At 49.3% G+C, this 24,721-nt stretch overlaps 2 protein-coding genes across 2 annotated transcripts in view; one reads left to right on the top strand and one right to left on the bottom strand.

The window, feature by feature from the left end:
• The window catches only part of VWC2 (von Willebrand factor C domain containing 2), a gene marked incomplete at its 5' end in the record, with an annotated part of 30,124 nt that extends 25,732 nt beyond the window's left edge, over positions 1–4,392 (top strand). Inside the window, one exon of the mRNA XM_081147337.1 lies at positions 1,677–4,392. Within this exon, the coding sequence (XP_081003463.1) occupies positions 1,677–1,828 (152 nt within the window). The 3' untranslated portion in view covers positions 1,829–4,392. The remainder of the gene's footprint in view (positions 1–1,676) is intronic.
• Positions 4,393–9,320: 4,928 nt separating this feature from the next.
• Positions 9,321–24,145, bottom strand: ZPBP (zona pellucida binding protein; the record flags this gene model as incomplete). Its single annotated transcript, XM_081146634.1, has 8 exons — positions 24,010–24,145; positions 22,402–22,482; positions 18,595–18,720; positions 16,395–16,544; positions 14,587–14,805; positions 10,748–10,824; positions 10,339–10,516; positions 9,321–9,415 (listed from the first exon to the last, which is right to left on the bottom strand). The coding sequence occupies exons 1-8, from the start codon at positions 24,137–24,139 to the stop codon at positions 9,321–9,323; spliced, it is 1,056 nt and encodes a 351-aa protein (XP_081002760.1). The 5' UTR covers positions 24,140–24,145.
• Positions 24,146–24,721: the final 576 nt, after the last annotated feature.

Genomic DNA, 24,721 nt, shown 5'->3' with positions numbered 1-24,721 from the left:
TCGTGGCACCTGTGTCACCGAACTCAATTAGATTAAGACATTCTTGAATTAATTGGTGGGAATGTTTCTGTCTTTTGCAAAAACGGGCATTAAATGCAAGGAAACCAGGACCTGGATTATGTGTTCGCTGCGCCAGGTGAGAGCATGGGTGTCCCCGGGACACATGAAGGACTTTGGGGCTCCTCTTATTAGCCAAAAACAAAGAATGACCCTTCACTTAGAGCTTGGGGTGCAGGGGTGCATAGGGGTCCAGGCCACCTGACCACAGCTGGGCCCTTGCTCGGGGGAAGTCGCTGTGTCCTGGGGGTCCCTGGAAGCTCATAGTGGACAAGTGCACATGGAAAAGGCGTTTTGTGCCCTGCACCCCACTTCACTTCAAGAAGCTTGACAAGGCTCACAGGGGATACAGACCCTGAAGACATTCACAACTTACATGCGGTGCAGTTTGAGAGCACAGAGGAAGACGGCGAAATCCAGTCGCAAGGCTATGGCCCCAGATGCTTTCCGAAGGCCGTGCCCACTGATGAGAGAGAGAAAATGCGGAGCTTGTTTTGTGTCACTTCCTAGTAGCCAAGGGGAGACATCTATGATCCCTGCTGCCAGCCAGACGAATAAAGTGTGTTCCTTCGGAGGAGCCTGTGTGGTGGTTTCAAACTAATTTTTTGTTGTATTTGCCCAAACGGGAGATTCTGAGGACCGGTCTGGTCTTCCCGAGGTCCAGGCCCCAGGGAGGCCCCGGCAAGTGCTGCCTCTGTCTGTCCGGGAGCGGCTGCTGGCTGCCTCGCCCTCGCCATGCGGACCGCTCGCACCCGGGCCTCCTGCGCAGACGCCGTCCGCGCCCCGCACACCGCTCGCCCGGAGCCCAGGCTGCCCGCGCAGGCGGGTGCTCTGCTCGGCGGTGGAGTCGGCCTCGGGAGCTCTTTCCCCGCGTGGCTTGCAGATGAGTGTTTCTCTGGGTGCTGGACGCAGACGGTTAGAACCGCCATCCTGCTCTGGAGCCTTGGAGAACATCGGCTGAGGCGCCTCCGCAGCCGGGGGCGCGGAAAATCCTCACCGGCGCTGAGGTCACTGATCTCACACGGCGGCTGCTTAACGGCTGCGTCCGCGCCTTTGCTCAGAGAAATTCCCCACACGGGGAGCAGCTGCGTCTGGCTCAGTGGGCGATACACACGCCTTCCGTGGAGAGACCGGGTTTTCATGTCCCCGGCTGCCACCCCGTGGGATGACTCGGTAGTGAAAATAACAGTGCCGTCTTTCACTCATAAAAACTGTAAGGGGCTCAGCCCGTGTGGCTCAGTGGTTGGGTGTTGACCCATGAACCAGGAGGTCACAGTTCGATCCCCAGTCAGGGCTCATGCCGGGGGTTTCGGGGTCGATCCCCAGTGGGGGGGTGCAGGAGGCGGCCGATCAATCACTCTCATCACTGATGTTTCTCTCTCTCCCTCGCCCTTCCTCTCTCTGAAATCAATAAAAACATATTTAAGAAATCAAGAAAACAAAACAAAAAAGCCCCTATAAATAACATTGGTTAAATTCCCAAAGAAGGGTGAGAAAAGCTGTAATTTTCCTCTGTCCTTCATAAAAGTGTGAATGAAACGTGGACTGTAAGACTAGGCGCCTAGTTAAGGCCACTGCGTATTTCTGCAGAGACTACAAAGCGTGTTTCTGTGTTCCAGGCCCAAACTGCTTTGCGGAGACGGCTGTGATCCCCGCGGGGAGGGAGGTGAGGACGGACGAGTGCACCGTCTGCCACTGCACCTACGAGGAGGGCACGTGGAGGATCGAGCGGCAGGCCACATGCACGCGGCACGAGTGCCAGCAGATGTAGGCGCCGGCTGCCAGGAACGCCGGCTCTTTCGGGGACATTGGCCCCGTGCGGACATTCTCGGCGACTCTGGGAAATGCCATCGGAGGGGAGGCTGCTGATGGGCGGTGGGAAACCGCTGGCACTTTTGCTTTCCTTGGTAGCAGTTGCTGCCAGAGAAGGAGACGGATGTGTTCCAGGACATCAAGGAGAACTCTGGGCGAGAGGCCCCTCCCTAAATAAATGTGCTATTTTCGGAGCAAGTGCACTGACGTGCGCGGTTCTTCAGGAGATGTGTTTCTGTGGCCCCTGACAGAGCTCACACAGGTGTTTTCTGTAGCTACAGATTAAAACGCTGTGCTGTCACCGACCCCGCTGTGCGCCCGCCTGTCCTTTCCGTTCCGACCCCATCGCGGGACGCGGTGGGGGCTGCTTCTCCCTCACACCTGGGAACCGCGTACCCGTGAATGGGTCACGAAATAGTGGGACTGACCTCTCCCGATATCCTGCCCAAATTCTGTTTCATTTCAGAGATCTGTCTAGTGCCTGTCCTGAGACGATCCAGTCCGACTCAGGTGGACACAATGCCCCTCCCTACACCCGACTTCTGGTGCCACCTCCACGCTCCGTCACCGGGCAAGTGCGGGCGTCAGGTAACTAACATGCACGTTCCCTGTTCGTCCGAAGCTCCCGCGTTGGATGGACACGCGTTTCATTTTCACTGTCATGGTCTCCTCGTCATGACTGTAAACTGTCCCCTAGACTGGGGACCAGGGTCAGCTGGGCAGATTGCGTCGCTGTGCGTCAGGCGGAGGCGGGCAGTAAAGCGGGTTCCCTTGGCTGTCTGCGGGGGCGGCAGGCACATGAACCCCGGTCAAGTTTGTACCTGCAGTCTAAGCTCCCCATTCAATGGACTCATGTTTCTCCTCGGAATGGCCACAGCCTTTGGCCCTAAATTATGACGATCGACGTTCTCACGTACGGAGCATGTTACCAGAGCTGACGGGGCCCCAGGGCTGAGACGATGTGGACAGTAGGGGCAGAGACCAAGAACAGGAGGTAAAGGGTCTCTGCATAGTGGGGCAGTCAGACTCCAGACAGAATGACTGCGCTGTGCTCAAGGAGGGACAGGATGAAACTGAAAATCCCAGCAGTCTTAGGACCCAACCAACCAACCAAATTGAGACGGACCAAGTATGAATTTTGGAACCTGAACAACACACTAAGGTCAAAGGTTCAGCTGAGTGAGTTTAACAACACGTTAGACACAGCGTAAGAGAAAACGGTGAACTTGAAGACAGAGCTCAAAAAGGCGGCACAGGGAGAGCTTGCCGAGTAGACGCGCTGAGCACTTAAAGCTGCAAAGGGAGAGGAGGGGGAGGGAGCGGATGCACCCGCTGGAAAGTCCTGGTCGCCCTGCAGCTGACGAGCGCCGGGCAGGGAGGAGCCCCGAGCGGCATCGCCACAGTGAAACGAGGGAAACGGAAACCCCGCAAGCGGCGGGAGACAAATACGATTCCACTGAAAAACAAGCCGTTCGAGTGACGTGGTGTCAAGGGGCCGTGGGACTCTGGAGGCGCTTGGGTGTCTTCAGTGTGTGGGAGGGAAACGGCCGCTAATTTAGAATTTAAATGTGGGAACAGCGCCCTGTCGGTCGCTACGGAGACACAGGCGCCTTCTCAGGGTCCGACGCCGACGCTCCCATCACCTCGCAGAGGAAGCGACAGTCGCAGAGCGGCCTTGCTTCCCTGGCCTCTTTCCTACACGTGTCTACTGTTCAGACGTATTTTAATTCTGTGTGTTTAAAACCTGACAACTCTTTCCTGTTATTTCTCTGATAGCCACTATTTATTCAGCGATGTCCCCATTTTTGCGACTTAATTGATCTTATCCCTTCTCTCATTTTCCATTGCAGATCATTTTCTTCTGCCTGAGAATATTTTTGGTATTTTTTGAAAATGAATTTCTGGTGGTAGAACTGTGTTTTCAGTCCTTATTTGATTGAAAACAGCTCCCTGTCCACTGCATTCTTAAACGACAGGGACATAGGATGGTGAAGGACCGGCGGTGATCAGACCTTCATAAGGGTGCACATACTGCAATTGGTAAAGTGATATTTTTACATTTAACTGGTGGCATGAAAGGGAGATAAAGTTATAATAAAGACATAGAAGACCTGGATAATATAATGAACAAAGCTGACCCGGTGGACATGCACATAATTCTTCTAGGGGAAAAAAAAAAAGTGGAATATCTATTTTTCAAAGTACCTGTGGAAAATTTATAAACAAAGACTTTGTGCTGAGACATAATACATTATAAAGAACCGACACCACACACAGTGTAAATCCTGACAACAGTTCAATTAAACTGTAAATCACAAGACAAGCTAAATAAAAAATCCTGTGCCCGGCCAGGCGTGGCTCAGCGGTTGAGCGTCGGCCTAGGATCCAGGCGATCGGGGTTCGATTCCCGGTTGGGGCACATGCCCGGGTTGTGGGCTGCAGCCGATCAATGACTCTCATCATTGATGTTTCTATCTCTCTCTCCATCTCCTTTCCTCTCTCTGAAATCAATAAAGATATATTAAAAAAAAAAATTAAAAAAAAACACTTCTCGTGTGTTGCAAGTTAAGAAATAGAATTCCAAATATTCCACAGGACAAAGGAGATGTCAGAGTGAAAACCGTAACCCTAACGCTGTTGGTCAAGCGCAGAGAGAAGGCACGAGAAGCGAGTGTTGGGAATGGAGGAGGGGCCCCGGGGGCAGTGACGATATTAAGATGACACGATTCTATTACGGAGACCCTGGCTCTGCCAAATAGAGTAGCCCCATCCCTCCAACTTCTCCTTCCTCCCCTGACAGCCCAGGCGTCACCCAGCACCCGGCGTGAGAAGACCGGACGCTGCAAAGCAGGAGGGGCTGCCGACCCGCGCAGGGATCTGCGGGTCACCACCGCAGGGAGTTCGCTCCCTGGTGTCCTTGTCGTCTGCCCTGTACTCAGATCCACCGACGCACAGAAAAAGGTAAGTCCAAGAAAATCTACAGGATGGGAAAGTGGTGACCTGACAACAGGAAACCTTCCTGGCCACGCCCGCCCTGCTCCAGGCAAACACCCGTGGAAAACGGCACCGGCACCCCTTAGAGGTCCCGGGGGAGCTGGCCTCTCACCCACCCTCACCCTCCACCTGCAGAAGCAGACGGGGCTCCTGCTCCGCTGCTGGGGGTGTCGGGCCCACTCCTGCTCCTGCACGGAGCAGAGGTCCCGCCCCCTGCTGGCCACTCTCCCGTGCAGGATCCATGCCTGGGGGTGGGCGCTGGCCCTCTGCTGGCCCCTGGGCGGTGGTGCTGCAGGTACACATTCCTGAAAGGATGGGCCGTGGGGAGGAGCCCGCTGTCGCCAGCTCGCCCAGTGGGTGGCTGGTGTCCTCCAGGAATAGTGGCCTATCGGGGACGCGGTGTTGGTCTTTGCTGCAGAGGTTTGACACTGAGAGGTGGCATGAGCTGGAAGGGCCCGGGACGGTGGTCCATGCCGCCGGGCCTGTGTGTAGCTCTGCCTGGCCTGTGCCCAGTGTGTGCGTGTGCCACCGGGGTGCTGACAGCTGGTGAACGTCAGTTGGCTGAGACATTTCAGCTGCTCGGTTGGTTGCTCAGCAACTCTTCTGGGCACCTGCTTTCTGCTGACGTTGACACGTGAGCAGGTCTTCGCACCTTGTTCCCGTGCCCCCGTGCCCGTCCACAGGCCCTGCCCCAGGCCCCTCTGCACCGTCTTCCGCCCAGTTATCCTTGCCCTAGACCTCTGGCTGCAGCCGGCCTGCTGACCGCTGCCTGGGGACACATGCAGTGTCTCCCGTCTCCCAGGGCCGCCTTGGGCAGGAGCAGCCACTGGCACCTTTTGGTTTGGTCCCGTTGACAGCCAGTCTCTCCCTAAATCAAGCTGGGCCTTTCCCGCCTCCCTCAGCTTGGGGAAGGGCAGCACAGCGGGGGCGATACGGGAGGACCCGGCTGGGCTGACGCGAGGTCTCTGAACCACTGCTGCCCCTCGGGAAACCCCCACGTGGTCAGACGACGGGCCTGCAGCGCGACCCCGGCCGTGCCGGTCGTTGGTGGGCAGCCCATGGGAGCCCAGCTTCAGTGCAGACGGAGACGGGTCAAGAGGGCAGCGGCCGGGCCACCGCCAGGTCCCTCCTCGCAGTAACTTGAAGGCGCATTGTCCCAGCTGTGACGCCCGCCTTCTCTCCATCGCCCGCGCCTCCCACGGTGGGCGCTGGAGCCTCAGTCCCCTTCCCACAGGACAGGGAGGGCGCAGTCACACCGCAGAGGACCTATAGCTTCCTCCGTCCCCCTGGCACTATGGCAACACTATTTCCCCGGGTGGCCGGGGCCAGTCGCTGCCCCCAGCAGAGTCTCCTCCTTTCCACCGGCTGGTTCAACAGCACGAGCGGAAGCTCCAGGTTACGATTTCGCAGAAGAACCCCCCCCACATGCCTCTGAACCAGCAGAGCCCAGAAGAGCAGAGACAGATGCTTTGCTGCTCCGCAGGTGGGGCGACAGTGAGGAGCCACCCCCTCCCGCCCTCCAGCACCCGCGCGCACCGAGACCCCGAGTTTCAGCGATGGAGGCAGCACCGGCACGTTTTACTCTCACGCGGGTAGGAAAGTTCTCGGGGCTCCACGGGCACAAAATCAACGAGGGAAACGGGGCCGGTTGCCGCTCTGAGTCGTCGATTTAGAGCCTAAATCCCCACCAGGAGGACACTGCGCTGCCCTGACCTGGTGATGTCACTGGGCTGGCACCGAGTCTTCAGCAGGCGCCCACAGCCCCGTCAGTCCAGATGCTCCCAGGTAATGGGGTGGTGGGGATACCAGCATGTCACAGGAGCGCGTTCGCCGTGGCTCATCCTGTGAGGTGGACTCCCCGCCAGCGGCGATGTGACAGGGACAGCAGCCAGCAGCACTCAGCAGGCCCACGGGCGGTGGCTTGGGCAGAGACGGTGGAAAGCAAGTCTGTGCCCAGTTCCAGTGTAAACGGAGTGCTGACCCTTCCCGATGAACTTGACCAGTGGACTCCACCTGCCGTCCAGGGGCCTGGCTGGCTCCCCGGTGAACCCTGGGCTCTGTCTCCTGCTGGAACACTGGGCGCCCCGAGTGGCTGTGGTCAGACCAGGCCTTGGTGACCGGGGAGACCCTTCTTTTGCCGTGGGGACGCCACGGCAAGGTGGAGAGAGGCTGACTGCTGTCCACAGAACGGGCCGTCGTGTCCGTAGGATTAAGGTTCCCCTCCGGCGCCTTCAGTGCGCTTCCTCTGCTCTCGCAGGTTTTCTCACCGCACCTTGTTACGGAATTTCCACGCCTGTTCTCTCCGAGTCTCTGATCGGTGCTGACTTGTTGCTTAAACATCTCTGCGGATCCACCCAAACCTCCAGCCCCCTCATTCCCGGCAGTGGAGCAGCAGGCGGGCGCGACGTTCCTCCCGTGCAAGGATCTCCCCTCGCCTCGTTCAGGGACACACACACTCTCTCACCCGGCGCCCCAACATGCCCGTGGCCGTCTACTTGGGGATGCGGCCAACAGTCTTCTTTAAATCAGGCTCGAATATTTCTCCCCAGGGAATCTGTCACAGAGACGTCCCCACGAGGCCACAGACATGGGAAGAATGGAGGCGGGAGGAGGGGCGGGGAGATTCTGAGCCACCCCGTGTGGAACTTACCCTGCCCCCAGCCCCTGACACGCCCCCGTCCACCCCACAGGCCGACAGAGAGCTGCTGTGGACACCCCACTTCCCGGCTCGGTGGTCAGAGTACAGCCGCGTTGTGAAGCAAGGTTGTCATCCAAGCCTCTCCCGCCCTTGACATCTTCAGTTCAAAGTCCAGTCGCAGGCGCTACCCACTCGGGAGAGGGTTCCACAGAACGCAGCTCGTCTCTTCGGAGCAGCCCCAAGGGTGCATCTGACAGCATGCGCCCCAGGCATCCTCTACTGGCAGCCGCTGCAATGCCTCTGATAGGTAGAGAGGCTACACCTGGCACCCAACGCCCTGCAAACTGCCCTGGGCTCAGAGGCAATGAAAACAATGAAGGCAGTTTTGGGGAGACCGTGACGGTTCCCTCGGGGCGGGAGGGGCTGCCTCCCTTGGCGAGAGGAGCAGGTAGACTGTTGGGTGGAACGTGCTCAGCTTCCTACGTCCTTGCCTCGGTTTTGCGCGTACTGGTCTCGCTAGTCGATGCCTTGCCTCCAGCGTGAGTCATGCATGAGGCTGAGTTCAGGGTGCTCTGCGTCTGGCCCGAGGGGTGAGGACTGGGCTTACCGTCTGCCGGGCCCAGGCAGAAAGGGCTGCTCCCGCGGGCGTCGCACAGGCCGCCCGGGCTTCGGAGCCCCGGACTTGCCCTTCGTCCCAGCAGGTGAGTGAAAGCAGCCTACTCGCCTCGGTCCTCACACGTCCCCATCTTTTTAATTACAGAGCGTGTTTCACCTGCGCCTAGACTGCGGAGCCACCTTCTGCGGGCACCTGACCCAGGTGACGATAGGTGACGGCTTCATTAGGAAGCTGAGAAGCCACGAGTTTCCTGTAACTCATGTATTTTCCGGGTACGTCAATCTTCACAATTTCTGGCAGTTTCCTGCATTTCCAGCATAGCCCGGCAGTGTGTGTGGGGCGGGCGGGTCAGGTGGTGGTGGCCCTGGTGTCTGTCCCGTGGGGACACCACGATTACTACATTCTAATCGTCAAGAAAGCCATTGAGCCCTGGCTGGTGTGGCTTAGTGGTTAGAGCATCAGCCTGCGGACTGAAGGGTCCCAGGTTTGATTTTGGCCAAGGCTCATTTGGGAGGCAATCAAATTGATGTGCCTCTCATATCGGTGTTTCTCTCTCTCTCTCTTCCACTCTCTCTGAAAAGCAATGGAAAAAATATCCTCAGGTGAGGGTTGACGAAGGGAAAGTAGACAAGAGGCCGTCGAAAGGCTTTAAATAAAGCTTGGGCTGCCACCTGCCAAGTCAGCTGCCTTGAAGCCACGGTGCTGCTGGGCCCGGGCCTTGCACTGCAGTGGCTAAAGCTGCAATAATATGACAAAGTCTTTTTAAAGTGACTTTGAACTATGAAAGGTCAAACTAAATAAACAAACCCCATGAGTTAAATCAGAGGCGTGAAATAGGCTGAAGAAACAGGTGTGGGAGACGGCAGCCTGCGGCGAATCGGGGTGTAGTGAACGGAGCACAGGCTTTTGAAAATCCAGAAAAACCTCTCGGGCAAATCTGATGATGTTTTGCGACTCTTTGAAAAGCAATGACCCGGAAGTATTTTGGGCTCCCATGCAGGGCTGGCAGGAACAGCAGGAACCCCGGGTTCCACGTGTAAAACACTCGGGTGTAGAGTGCTTCAATCAAAATGATGACACCATTTTTATTTTTTTTTGTAAAATCTGATACATTTAATTTTGGCAAAATAGTGATTTATTATGTATTAACATTTCAAAAGTACACTTCTGTGTTTACTCAACCTGAAGCGTGCAGAATGGCCGCTACAGACAGGTCTTGGCCGCGAACACCAGGCTGGTGTTGCAGTGCAGGCATTGGATCCCGTCGCTGGGGTTGTAGGAGCCGGGGCTGCAGACCACTGTGGACAGAGCAGGGAGGGAGAAGGGTCCTCTGATGCCCCCAAGCTCACCTGACACAAGGGCAGCTTTCAAGGATCCCTCTCACTTTAAAACTTTGTTTTAATTGTGGTGAAATACACATAACGTCAGTTCACCATCCTCACCATGCTGCGCTGTGTGGCTCAGCAGTGTCAGTGGGCCCACACTGCTGCACAATCGCCTCCAGTGCCTTCACTGGGGAGAACGGCAGCTCTGCCCCCCATCTCCCCTCTTCCCTCCCCCACGTCTGTAGCCACAGCTGGGCTGTGTCTCTATGGAATCTGACTGCTCTACATACTTCACAGAAGTGAAAAGTCTCAGCCGTTTACTCTGACCCTGACTTAGACTAAGACCATAATCTGCAACGTCCTACTGACTCCACAGTGCTGAGCGTGGGCTGATGGGCCATCCTGTGAAGCCAGAGGTCAAGTCCGCGGGTGGGGCCCAATGTGACCCTGAACTGCCCACAGCCACCCCAACTCAGGTGGATGGGGAGCCCAGAGAGGGAAGGACGTGCACCTTATTTCTAAGTGTCTCAGTTTTTAAGACTTATTTCTACCACTTGTTAAATGTGTAATTTGAAAAAAATTACTTAGCCTAAATTAACTGAATCTAACCATCCCCATCATAAGGGAAACGCACACTGTGAACTCTGGCTCGTCACTACCGTTTCCTCCCAGAGGGCGGCCGGCCCCCAACCCCCTTTACTGTGACATTAACCCCGAGGCTGAATGGAGCCAGCTTCTCCCTTCGCGTCTTCGGGGTCACACGGTTTTCTCAAACACTCCCTCAGACACACCGAAGAGCCACGTGAGCAAAGTGAAGATAAGGAGCAGGTGCTCCTTCGGCACAGTGGACAGAAGCGGATGCGACAGGCATCAAGTGAGAAAGAGACTCCACCTACCACAGCACTCAGGACACTTTGGATGCTTCATGGCACTTATGCCATACCCTGGGTAGCAGCGGTTAATCCAGACCATCTGCAGGGTGTCCTCAATGTAGTATATTTCAGGCAAGGGGCTGGCACGTCGGCCTAGGACTTCTACTTGTTGAGCAAAAAATCTCTCTATGAGGTTTTTAGCCTAAAATAGGAATACAACATGAAGAACGATTATTTTCACGAATAAATGTAACACAGAATGCACGAGGCTGCTTCTGAATTTAGAAGCGGGAAACTAAGCTCATGAGGTCCTTGTTTGTTTCTCGTGTTCACAGGATGTGAACAACATAAAATTAAAGGGCGTCACCTCCTGCCACGGCACAAGGATGCTGTGTGGAACAGGCCCAGACCCTCCCCGCCACATCAGTGTCACCTTCGTCAGCTTCTTGGAATATTCACAAGTTCGGTCGTCACACAGCTTCGATCCTTTGTCAGAACCTAAACATGAAACTGAGAAAGCACATTACATTTTATCGTGGACCTAAAGTACCATCTCATAATATTTAAATTAGCTTCCTGAATTATAAAATAGATCATTTGTCTAATATTTCTCCTCCACGAAAAAAATTAAGCAATTTCCCTAAGGTTAAAGCCCCTTTTTTCAGCTAAAAACCTAAGCCAAATATTTGTTTTAAATACATCAGGAAAACCTCACGATCACAGTGAACTTAAAAATTAATCAACTTCCTTGATAGTAGTAATGTTTGGCTACTAACAAAATTTTAACAGACTCATTTAGCTTCTATAACATGTGCATGTATGTGCACATAGATCACTCAGTGTTCTACCTAACCTCACCCAGACGAGGTGTGTGTGTCATCTAATTCTTAACCACAACAGAGGGATAAACCATGGCAATGACACTGGAAAGGGAAGGAGGTGGACTGTGGCAGGGGCCACGGTAACTGGAGCCATGAACACGTTCATTCACGTGAGGATGCCTGGGCCCATCCATCCAACATACTGCTAGGAGTCGTCTCTGTACCCGGAGCTATCTGGGAGTCTAGGGCACAGACGAGCTCAGAATCAACCACCCCAATGCCTTTCTGGAAATTACATTCCAATGCAGAGGAAATAACAACAAACAATAATATGTAAAAAGGTGGTAGGTACAAGGCTTAAAGCAAGCGAGCAGGGAAAGCAGTACTGGGCCTGGGAGATGGTGAGAGGTGACAATCATATGCTGGCTGATCGTCGGTGATACTCAAGCATTAAACTGAAGGACTGAGCTGGGAGGAGAGGAGACAGTGGAACTGTCTAGGTCAGAAACGCACGCAATGGGAGGGGCATCAAGAAGGCAGGCGTGGCTGGAGCTCGGAAGCAATGGAGCTGAAGAAGCCACGTGGGGTGCGTGGTGTCGGCCACGACAAACCTAGGTTGGGTTTACAGTCTGCGTGAGCAGGAGGCCACTGCAAGAGGAATGACATGGAAGAGCAGCGGGACGGAGTACACTGTTGGCCCCGACCCCTCGCCCTCTAGGTACCCACGGCTTTGCTGCGGCCTGTATGGGGACCAGGCAGCATCCCATGACTAGAACTGGGCATGTGGCTCGCCAGTGGCAATGGAGAGAAGTTAAAGTATTAAGTCTTGGTCTAAATGCGTTTTCAGTTGCCCTCTCGAGCTCTTCATGTCACCAGGAGCAGAGCTTTCCACTGGTGGCTGCTGCCACCTCAGACATGCTCCTAGAACAGAAACACACGAACGCAGACGGCCAACCACGCAAGCTGGCCAAGAGCACGGCACACAGCCACCGGAGTCCAGCCTAGGCAGGTCCGTGACAATAAACGATCACTGTTTTAATGTTCAACATGAGTTGTTAAGTTACATTTTTGTGTTGAAAGAAATTTTAAACATTAGAGGGCTACCGTACTAATTCACTCAAAATATATTGGTGGCTTGAACCGAAGACAGTAGCAGAAGAATGGGTGAGAAGTAGCCGGATTCTGATAATATTTTGAAAATAAAACCAGAAAGACTTATTGAGATATTTGTTGTTGGGTGTATGAGATGTAAAGATAATACCAAGGTTTTCTGGACTTTGCAAGATCATCCAAGATAAGTTCCTAGTGTACTATCAACACGTAAAAATCAAAGAGGGAGTAAGAGAACGATGGCTCCAGGAATTCTATTAATTCGTCTTTCTAAATTAGCTCGTCAATCTGCTCAACGCAGAGCTCAAAACCTTGAGTAGCTCCCCACTGCTGATTGAAATACATGGGGGGGATCTGATTTCTAGCCCGAGGTCTAACACTGACACATTATTTAGTGTTTCCTTTGGGACGTCTGCACCCTGTTATGTAAAACAAGAGGCTAACCGTTGTGATTCCCTCCTTTCCAGCTGTGAGAACAGGATTAAAAACATGTCAGTCTAACACTCAAAGCTCTATCTACAAGCAATTATGACAATTTATGACAATTTTACTTTCCCTAAATACTTTCTACATATCCTACCCATTAGCTTTTCTAGACAAATAAATTAATTTATTCATGTCCCAAATGAACCCTATGCGGTCTGTGTATATAACATTACGTTGCCATTTTACACAGAATTCTTTTAAGATGCCGATATTTTTTCTTGGACATCCTTAACTGTTCATCTCCTCAGTGACACCTTCCCTTTTACAGAACCCACGAAGCACCTGTTTTCTCTATTACAGTATTTATAGAACCTGTACTCTCGGTCTATGGATATTTTCTTTTTATCAGAATACGACCTTCTTGAAGAAAAAGCCGATACTATAGTATAAACATCTGCCTAATATGTTATATGAAATGTTTGATGTCTAAGTATTGACATGAAAATAATAAAACTGACCACAAATTATTAATAAACACAGACCCCACGTGGAGAACACTGGGAATCTTTGTTACCTCGATATCCTTTAACACCCCAAACTACACGGCATGAAACTTCACTGCTGCCCTCTGGACTGGTGTCATAAGATACCATAAAACATCACAGACAGGGCAGTAAAATACATCAGAATAATTTTACAAAATCAGAGCAGTTTTTAATCTGAAGCAGACTTCAGATAAGGCTGTAAATTTGGAGAAAAAAGTTTTTTATGGCCTATTTTTACCTTAAATTGTTTTAAAATGAGTCTAACCTAAATCTGGACCAAAGAAAAGTAAAAATATCTAAATTTGTGTGTCACAAATATACACACCAGCAGTGGGCAACAGGAAAAGGGAATAACTGCGTCTCCAACAGCACCAAAAAGGGTAAAGTGTGTAGTTCACACATTTATCAAGAGGCACAGGACTTAACACTGAAAAGTGCGGAGCGCTGCCAAAGTGGGTTTGAAAGTCTGCTGTGTGAGCGTTCACGTGCCCCCGGCCCGGGTGACGGGTAAGGAGACGGGGTCTTGGTCATGAGGGTGCAGCCCTCGTGAATGACGCCCGCGCTTCACAAAGCGGCTCCAGAGAGAACGCGAGCTCCCTCTGCCATGTGAGGTACAGTTACAATTCTGGAATTTTAAAGAGGGAAAATTCCGGTTTCTAGAACTGTGAGAAATAAATCTCCAGTGTTCACAGCCGCCCAGCGTCACAGCTGCCCACTGGACCAAATCAAAGTCCTCAACAAACAGAAAGACACCCTGCATTCGTGGGTTGGAAGACACAATACTGTTAGCCTGTCGCACTGTTCAAAGCCACCTACACATCCGTGCAACCCCTATCAAAACCCACTGGCCTCATTTCACAAAAATGGGGGAAAAGATGCCAAAAAACACACAGAACAGCAACTGACTTCAAAAGCCAAAACAAGGGCGCAAAGAAAGAACAAAACTCAGGACTCCCACTTCCTAATTTGAAATCCTATCTTTTGTTTCCCAGAAAACCCTGGGTCTCCACTCTGCACTATTTTGAGAGCGAAGGATCCCTGTGGTCTGTAATATTAACCAGCCTTGTTATAATCAGATGCTTTTAAAAATTAAACCTTTGTAGCTATCACAACAGACATTCCTTATGCTAAATTCCATTCTACAGTAAATTACCACAGCAAGGTTTAAACTATTTGAGTACTAACTTTTCATTGAGTTCGTAAGTCAGTGCAATTTTATTTTAGGGCTCTTAGAACTAAGTCAAAGTAGAGAACATGAACATACTCAGATTTAAAACATTCACACTATAAAACCGATGCCGGCAATTCACATCTTTAAAAGAAGCTCTGTGTTCTCAGTTTGTTTTCTTTGAAGAACTGCATATACTTACCTGAAAATTTAAAAAACAATTCATTTTGAAACCCAGCTTTCTGCATTTTAACATGATGGCATTCAGACTTCAGTAAGGAGACTTCACACTTAATGTCATGAACCAGTTTGCTTAAAATCTGTAGAAGTTTATTCTCAAAAGAAATGTTGTAGATACTATTGCAAGGAGCCGAGTGATAGCGGGCTGTGAACTGGTAATAGAAGCGAGGCTCACGGTACGCTGTGGAAAACGAACAGAACAACACAGCAGTTACGCACGCAAGTCAGATGCATCACAGCTGTGCAGGAGAAATCGTTATAGGGAACAAATCCATCGTGTGTATGTAACTGTATGTTTTTAATTTAACAATTATCTAAAAGTTACTAAGTGACGAATGCTAGTATAGGCACTTAGTACCTTACTTAAATCTCTTAACATCACTTAAGGTTGCTATTATTTTCACATCCATCATGAGAAATCTGAAGGGTAAACAGACCATCGCATGACCAATGCCCCTGCTACTGAAACTAAGATTCTAACCAGGAATTTGGCCCCAGCATGTCCCCGTAACTACTGTTAAGTGTCTACTGATGGATGAATGGATAAAGGCTGTGGTATGGATATAAAATGGGATATGACAAAGAATGCAATTTTTCCATTTGCAACAACATGGACGGACCTCAAGGACATTATGCAAAATGAAGTCAGACAGAGAAAGACAAACACCATATGGTATCTCGTATGTAAAATCTAAAAAACAAACAAACAAAAAACAAGCTCACAGATTCAGAGAACAGATTGGTGGTTGCCAGAGACAGAGGGTAGGGGGTGGAGTAAAGGGGGTCAATGGTAAAGAAATTAAGATTTAAGAAAGTATTCTGGATCTGCTCCCTTTGTGAGGAGAAGGATCCCATTACGTGAAAACAGAAGACACAAACTGAAAGAAACTGAGAATAACATAATCAACAAGAGTAACACCGAGAAATGTATTTTTAAAGAAATTCTGGAAGACTCAACAGTAATATATCAAACAACCCAGTTAGAAAACGGGTAACACATTTTAGAGGATGTGCAGATGGCACCTATGTTCATAAAACAGGTTCAACATCATAGACGGCAGGCAAATGTGAATGAAAACCACCATCAACCATCACGTCACACCTGCCCAAGTGGTAAAAGTAAAGACGACGACACCACCGAGCGCCCGTGAGGACGCAGAAGCCGCGTCGCCCTCGTCTCACAGGTCGGCATGAAGACGGCACTGCCACTCTGGAAAACAGCTCGGCAGCCCCTCCTGAACTGAACATGCCGCCGCCGCATGCCTGCCGACCGCGCTGTGGGCGTGTATCCGGAGGGATGACAATGTCTACACGCCAAAGCACGCAGGGCATTCACAGCAGCTTGTGTGTGAGTCCAAAACCTGAAGCAGCCCAGATGTTCCTCAATGGACGGGTGGTTAAGCCGCGGTGCATCCACGCAATGGAATACACCTCGGCAACCAAAGGGAACCAGTGATACGCACACCCCACGACTTGGGGGACGTCCAGGGGATAGGCCGTATGAAAAGCCAACCCCAAAAGGCTGTACTATATCCCGGTATTTATACAACCCACTGACAGAGGTATCTGCGAACATGCACCACCCCCCCAGGAAAGATCTGTCCCTCCCCATGAACTCTTTACAAAGCACTTTGTAAAACAGGGAGGCAGTCATTTCTCTTTGAGTAAAACAGAGTAAAAATTACAAAATACCCTTAAAACAAACCTGTTAGTATATGTAAGTATTTGAAAACACTAGGAGATAATAAAATGCACCGACGCACTTCTTACCATAGATAATGAATTTGAGTTGGACATTTTTAACACTTTCCTCCACAGTAGGTTTATACTCGAGGAAACAGGTGTAAGCCCCAGTCATACCCTCGTCGAAGTCCTGGATTACCAGGCTCCCTGTGGTGGTCACGTGGGTAGAGGTGTTTTCTAACAAAGAAATAAGATGCAGCAATTATTTATTAAATTACACAAGATTAGGATAAAATAACAAAGTATTTTCTAAATAGAGTAAAACCATGAAAACTTATCTACAGAATCATTCAAAGAAGTTGGGGGCATAACTAGCTGTCACACTGGGCGTCTGGTGATGCAGGTGCCAGGACCTGTGTCAGAATGTGACTGACCACAGTCCACCACCTGTGTGGCTGCCCAAGTGGCAAGAGACCAATCACACAAAGAGCAGTTTCTAACTGGGCACTTGAGCTGAGCTGGGCATTCACAGGTATTTGTCCACAGGTATGTATATGCAGCTGTGTCCACATATAAAATGAAGAAAATGGCTGTGCTCACTGCAAAGGGCTGTTGCAAAATTAAATGATTAGTGTGTGTAAACTGCTTAGAACTGTATCTGACATGTGACAAATATAGTATGTGTTTATTTTTATAAAATTCAAATAAAAATACTGAAACATATTCTTGCAAAATACATTCATATATATATACGTGCACACGTAACATCTATTGAACGTGTGCCTTTATATGTACGGTAAATGCATAAAGAAAAGTTAGGACGTAGTAACGTAAGAGTTCAGGGTAGTGTTTACTGGACAGGGGCTGGGAAGAGAAGAACTGGATTTTCAAGCCACTTCCTAAGAGGGTCACGGCCTCGGTGGCAGTAAACCGTGACTGGGACAGCAGGCTAACCTATGTTTGCTTTATTGTGATAAGGTGCATGTATCTCACATACATTTGCATATAACAGATGCTTGATAGTGAGGTACAACTGACATCATTCAACTATATAAAATATTAAAACGTACTGCAAAACAAGTATTTCCCACGAGTGTTTCTTTAGCAAATCTTTGTATGAATATATTTCTTCCTTCCTCCATGGAAAATGACAAAGCTGTGGGTTTTCACCCACAAGCACCACCTCAATATACCAAGGGGAGGGAGGGACGGAGCGGGGGACGGACGGACGGAAGGAAGGAAGGAAGGAAGGGGGGGAGAGGGAGAGAGAACAGAGCAGTGAAGAAAAACTCCCTCAGGACGTATGCAAAACGATTAAATGCTTCACTGAACAGATCTTCCATGTGAAGTTCATTCCTCTGGATTTTTAGCAAGACTGAAAACAACAGAGCTGAGCCTGTGTATACGTTTTGAACTGTCCTGCAAAAACAAATCCGCTTTTAGCAAATGAAAAATTAGAGTAAAAATAAGATCTGCATTTCAAAATCACAAAGAAGCTGAATGGAGAAAATGTGATGAGTCAGTCACACCACCAGTAACTGCCATGCGGAGAAAGTACCTTCACAAGAGTATGATCGCTTTTCCTCAGAAATTGGAGAAATGCAAGGCTACCCCTTGGACGTACCTCCAGCCCATCTCCTCCTCTGGGTAAACACGTAAATATGCAAATGCGAAGCAGCTCTTACAGGCACAAGCAGGGTATTAATACACAACCACCACCAAACCGTGCAGTGTATTTAACAGCATGTTTTTACATGAAAATATTCCGTGTTAAATTTAGTCATTCCTTTCGAATTTTATAGTAATATCTAAGTTAAATTCAAATATCCACACTGTCAGGATTTTGGTCAGAAAGAAATATAAAATTATAACTACGAATAGTCTTGAACTGTTCTGTGTGGGACTGGATAAAACAAACAAAACCGTATTTACAAGTCTATGGCTCAAAGTGCTCATTTGTATTTTTAACAAAAGCCCAAATCACGTTTGCGTTTCATATGTGCATTACTAACAAAAGTCTGAGGTAACCAAAATGGTTTTATGAACTTTATAAAAAAGTAACATCTCTGGGAGTATAAATGCTTAGAGGACTTGCCGCACAGTCCGATCATCTATTACGTCTGACTCTCAAATTAAGTTCTGTGGACAGCGGGCGCACCACCCGCACCGCTGGATCTCAGCGCCAAAAGGAAATCACGAGAAAGGTGAGGAAGCAGGAAAGCGTGTCTGAGCTACAAATACTCTTCCTGTTCTTCCTCCATCTCATGATGATGGAAGCAGTGCCTACCTGAGATAATTTTCCCCTTCGGCCCATGCCACTGGAACGTGGGGTCTATCAGCTCGGAATTCCGCAGCCGCTGGGTTACACATAACACGTGTGGACTCTTCTGATGGGTCATAACATATACTTTCACTGAAATACAACATTAAAATGTTCCACTAATACTGTATGTGCTTTCATATTTGCAGTTTGAATTACATGTTTTCATAAGTTTTCTTGGAATTATTGCTATTACTTAATAAGAACTGAATTTCATTGCATTCCATGTAACTAACATTAAAAACAGACACATTATTTTATTTGTGTGTATCTCAATCAGAGCATATGCATTGGTCTTTTTTTATTAACAGTTCACATACACTAATTTATTTTATTCTGAGAATATTGTTTTAATTATAAAATATTAAGATAATTCTATATCTGTGCTTTATCTTTATTGCTAAGACACCACCCCTGAAAGAAACTGATAAGCTAAGTTTAAAGGAGCAGTGTATTCACAATGATGTAACACAACGTACTGAATTAACACACTGCACACTGCAGTGTGATTTAAAAGTCAAAAACACAACACACTGCAATGTGATTTAAAAGTCAAAAACTATGTACTTTGATTTATTTTAATTATTAAGTATTTTCCCACTTTGCTTTAAAATTTAGAGTCCCGATCATTAAACAAACAAAAATCAATCATCTTCTGTAGGAGACAGAAAGCGAACACAGTGAGGCATCAGTTGCTGGGAATGTGCTCGTAAGGCAGCCTCTGGAGCAGGCTCCGGGCGTCTCAGCAGCTGCAGGCAGCGCTCACAGCCTCACCTCGTGCAGAGAAAGGAGCTGGGACCCAGGGATATGAAAATGGTTTCTGAGAATCAAAATCCTTCTTAATGCTAAGGAGACTATAAATCTTCACCATTCGGCGTGGTATTTACTGAATGTAGCTTTTAGGCAGATATCCTTCCTCAGGTTAAGAAAGTTCCCCTTTATTCTTGGTCATTTATTTTTATCAGAAATTACTGTTAAATTCTAAGAAACGTTTCTTCATATTGATTGAGGTGATCATTTAGTTTTTGTCTCTTGGGTATGTCAGAGGGACATGATGTTGCCAGATGGCTTTTCTGAAGTAATGCTAACAGATGGCGCTTTTACTTAAATCTGAGGGATTCCATCCGCAGGTGGTTTTCCTAGGATACTTACACCCGTACTTACAGATAGGCTGTAACAGCCACACAAAAATAACTGGGCATAAAAATCCTTAAAATATCAGCAACCAAAGCCAGCAGCATGAAGAAGGAGTGTACATTATGGCCAATTGCTTTTTATCCCGGGAACGCAGGGTTAGTTCAGAATATAAAAGCCATTCAATGTAGCACGGCACCAGCAGAGTAAAGGACAATGCTCCACGTCATCTCAGTATCTACAGCGAGTGTGTCTGACAAAATGCAACACCCTTCACAGCAATGCTTTAAGCAGTGAAACTAGGAACAGAAGGGAACTTTTTCAACCTGATAAAGGGCATCTACAAAGAGCTCACCGATAACGTTGTACTTAGTAGTGAAAGTCTTTCTCTCCCCCTAAGATTAGAGATAAGACTGAGGTATCTGCTATCTTCAGCATTGAGATGGAGGAGTTTCTAGCTGGAGAAACCCATCCAGATTGGGAAGAAATAAAACTATCTCTATTTGCAAATGACATGGTTGTTATATATAAAAAATCCTGAAGATTAACTCCTCCCCACCCACACACACTAAAAAATAAAGCTAATAAATGATTCAGCAAGGTGGCAAGGTGACAGGATGCAGCATTAGCTTGCAAAACTCAATTGTATATCTATACAATAGGAATGATCAATCCAAAAACTAAATTAAGAAAACCATTCCATTTACAATAGCATCAAAAAATAATAAGATATTTAGGAATAAATTTAACAAAAGAAGCCCAAGACTCGTACACTTACAACCATATCACTAAGGGAAATTAAAGAAGACCTAAATAAATGAAAAATAATCCAGGTTCTTGAACTGGAAGACTTAATACTGTTAAGGTGACAACACTCCCAAAGTTGATCTACATACTTAATGCAATCCATATTAAAATCCCAATGGGCTTTTTCTGACAAGTTAATTCTAGAATTAATATAGAATTGCAAGGGACCCAGAATAGTCAAAACAATCTTAAAAACAACAAATATAAAGGAACCACTCGAAGTTAATGATTTCAAAACTTACTACAAAGCAACAATAATGGAGATAGTGTAGTACTGGCCTAAAAATAGACATAGATCAATAGAAAAAAATTTAGAATTCAGAAAAACAAACAAACCATACATCTATGGTAAACTGCTTTTCAGTAAGAGCACTGGGACAATTCAATAGAGAATGAATAGCCTCTTGAACAAATGGCTTTGAAACAACTGGATATCCACACGCAGAAAAAAGTGTGACCCCTTCCTCACACCATATGCAAAATTAATTCAAAATGGTCAAGACCTAATTATAAAAGCTAAAACTATAAAATTCTTATAAAAGACATAGAATTAAAACTTTGTGACTGTTGATTACACAACTGTTTGCAAGACACACCGAAAACACCAGCACCAAACTAAAAATAGAAATCAGACTTTATCAAAGATTAAAGTGTGTGCTTTAAAGGACACTATTTAAAATAATAAAAATATGACCCACAGAATAGCAGACAACAATTACAAGTCAAATATCTGACAAGAGTCTAGTATCCAGAATACATCATTTTCCAACTCAATAATATACATGCTAATCCAAATAAAAAATTGGTAAAGAACTTAAATAGGCATTTCTACAAAGAAGGTATGCAGATGGCCAATAAACACATGAGCAGCTCAATGTCATTAGTCACTAGAGGAATGCCAGTCAAAACCGCAGCAAGAATCCACTTCACACAGACTAAGAGAGTTGAAAACATATGCCCACAGAGAAGCTTGTCCAGGGGTGTTCATAACACCATTACTTATAGTACCCAGTAAGTGGAAGCTACCCAAATATCCATCAATTGATGGACATACAAAAGTGGTATATCCACACAATGGAATATTACTCAGCCATAAAAAGAAATGAAGTACTGATACATCCCACAATAGGAACAAACCTGAAAACATTATAATGTGAATGAAGCCAGACACAAAATGCCACATAGTGTAGCGTTCCACTTACATGAAGTCTCCAGAATAGGCAACTTCATAGGGATAGGAAGCAGGTTAGTGGTGTCCAGAGGCTGAACGTGGTGGCTTAATGGGTATGGCACTTCTTTATGGAGTGATGAAAGTAAGATCACATAGTGCTGGTGGTTTCACAAACTTGTTAATATACTAAAAACTACTGCATTGTATGCTTTAAAGGGGGGAGGGGTTAAGGCATGTAAATTTACCTCAATAAGAAAGTACACAAAAATTTTTTACTTGCTATACCTTAAGTGGCTATTAATTAAAATCTTATGAATCCAAAACCTTTACAAGATATAGATCTCATTTGAAAAAAGCTTTAGCATATTTGAACTGTATGCATTTACTAATATAATTATTATATAATAACAAGAAAATACTACAGGCAACTTTAATTATATAACTTTTGGAAGTAACTATTTTTTGCACACGTAAGAAGTTATAGAATTAGACTTGGATGAATCTAACTATATGGAAACAACTATAACCCATTGCCCTAGAAGGAAAGGGGCCTTAGGAGACTGGGATTAACTGAACAACATTAGCCTTTTGGACAAGATCGGTAAAATTTAAAGAAATGCTAATTACTTTCTTAAAAGTATTGAAAATCTATCTATGAATACCTGGATAATTTGGCGATCCCACTATTTTCAGCGAATCTTGGGTCAAGCTAAAACCTCTTGGCAATCGAACCAAATGTCCAACTATCAAAAACAAAAACAAGAAACAAAAAAGAAATGAGCAACAATCTGCCTCGTCAGAAATTGTAAGATATTAAAATAGTGTACATTATCATAGTACATTCGATCTTGGTTGAAGGGGTGAGCCGTAAATCAATGTGCCCTGACACCTGGCATCCCTCTTCCAACTCTACTCCCCTTACATGCTCCAATGAAACGAATCTATCCACTGCTGCCCCTACTATATCTTGATTCCAGCGTTTTCTGCATCCACTTAGAATACTCTCTTCATTTGTAAAAGCCCAAATCCGGCATCCTTCAAGGCCCAGATCACACGTCCCCTCCTCCTTCCAACCTTCTGTCTGTATCGTTTCTAACTTTCCACAGTACATCACCGGCACCCTTCTTATGACACCCACTCCACTGTATCCCAGTTCTTTGTGCACACGTATAAATTTCCTCATTAGATTACAAGCTCCACTGCTGGTAGGCCCAGTGTGTACGTCAACTTATCAAGAATCAGTACCGAGCAATATACCTTGCTCACAGTAAGTATTAAACAATGATTGTTAAATACGACATATTCTGAAGTTCTTCAGTCACTGATGAATGAGCAAACATGATGGACATAATCGTGTGCGCAGAACTAGTGGGAGGAGCAGAATAAAAAATGCTATAAAGCATTACCCACGTTCCCTTTAATAGAGAGGGGGTCAAGGAAGAAAAAAAAAAAAAAGAGCATGGTACTCAAAGCGGAGGAAAGCCACTTCAGCCTCCAGGAGTTTCCGTTTTCTCCTCTGCAGAACGAGACTGAATTTCAGACGCGCGGCGCTGGGCGGGAGCGGGTGGGGTGCTTAGCCCCCCGCAGGAGGCTGAGCCTCCGCTGCCCACGGGCGCAGGTGGGGGCGCGTCCTGCTGCTGCGCGTCCCACGCCCTCGCCTGGTCACCTCACTGGACCTAACCAGGCGCAGCCCCGTCCTCCGAGGACGGGACCGCGGGCTACGGCCGGACAGCCGAGGCCGCCAGGAGGCCGCTCTCCAGCCCGACGCCCAGGCCCGAGGCCCCGCGCTCGACCCCGGGCTTGGGGACGCTCCCCCCTTTGAAAAGCCTAAAGCCCGAAGCACAGGCGAGCGCGGCCGACAAGCCCGTGGGGAGACGGCAGCGGCGGGGGGAAGGCCGCCCCCCGCGCCAGCCCCTCAGACACGCTCGGGCCCAGGGTGGCGGCTGCAGGGGACGCAAATGGCGGCGGCACAGCGTGGAAACTCCGGGTCCCGCCCGTGTTCACGGCTCAGGCCATCAGGTGGGGCTCCAGGCCCGCGGAGGCCCCGCCGCCCGCCGAGCCCGGCCCGTCGGACCCCGGCGCCTCCACCGGAACCACGCCGGCCCTTTCTGTGCGCACGCCCCCGCGTCCCCGTCCGGCGGCCCCAGGGCATGGGGGTTCCTCCCCGCCGCTCCCGCCGGTACCGGGGCCCCGCGGTGCACGTGACACAAACGCCCGCGTCCGGAGCCCCGCCCAGGGTGCCCCCCCGGCAGCCCACGCTGAAGCCGCACCTGCTCCGGGCGCCCGCACTAGGAGGGCGTAGAGCAGGAGGACGACCACTGGGGCCCGGGAGAGCGGGGAGCCCGAGGCCCAGGCCCGCCGCCTGCCCCGCCGCTTCTGGCCCGGGGCCGAAGCCTCCATCCACACGCCGCCGCCCGCCACCTGCCGCCCGTCGACGCGGACGGTTAGCCGGCCCGCGCCTACTCGCCCACCGGAAGTTGGAGGGCGGAGAACCCGAATGTGGGCAGAAGGACAATGGCGCCCGAAGGACAATGGCAGCCGGAAGGAAGGCCGCCACTTCCGGTAGGGTGGGCGGGGCCACGTGCGGTGGGGCCACGTTCCGCGAGGCCTCGGGAGCAGCGCAGCGTCACCCGCCGCCGCGCAGGGCATCCTGGGAGCACGAGCCCCCGGGAAGGTTCTGGAGTGAGAGCCGCCGAGGCGGCAGCCGCGCCCTCAGCCTCTCGGGCGTTGCTGGGCCCGCAACGGCCTCTGCGGGAGGCGGCGGCAGACTCGGCCTCGGCCTCGGGCGCCAGGCCGGAGCCCCACGCAGGCAGCGGCGCGGCGGGAGGCGGTGCCCGCGGCCCTGGGAGGGCGCCTGGGCCACCCCTCTGGGGCGCCGGGCCTCCAGGGCCACACGGAGCTCCCCGGGCACAGGCGCGGCGCCCGAGACCCCGGAGGCGGCGCCCACGAGACAGGTTCTCGTGCAACGTGCGCCCGGGGGCT

The sequence above is a fragment of the Miniopterus schreibersii genome, assembly GCF_964146895.1.
Source record: "Miniopterus schreibersii genome assembly, chromosome: 9".
Classification (NCBI taxonomy): domain Eukaryota; kingdom Metazoa; phylum Chordata; class Mammalia; order Chiroptera; family Miniopteridae; genus Miniopterus; species Miniopterus schreibersii.
This window is presented reverse-complemented; position numbering and strand designations above follow the sequence as displayed.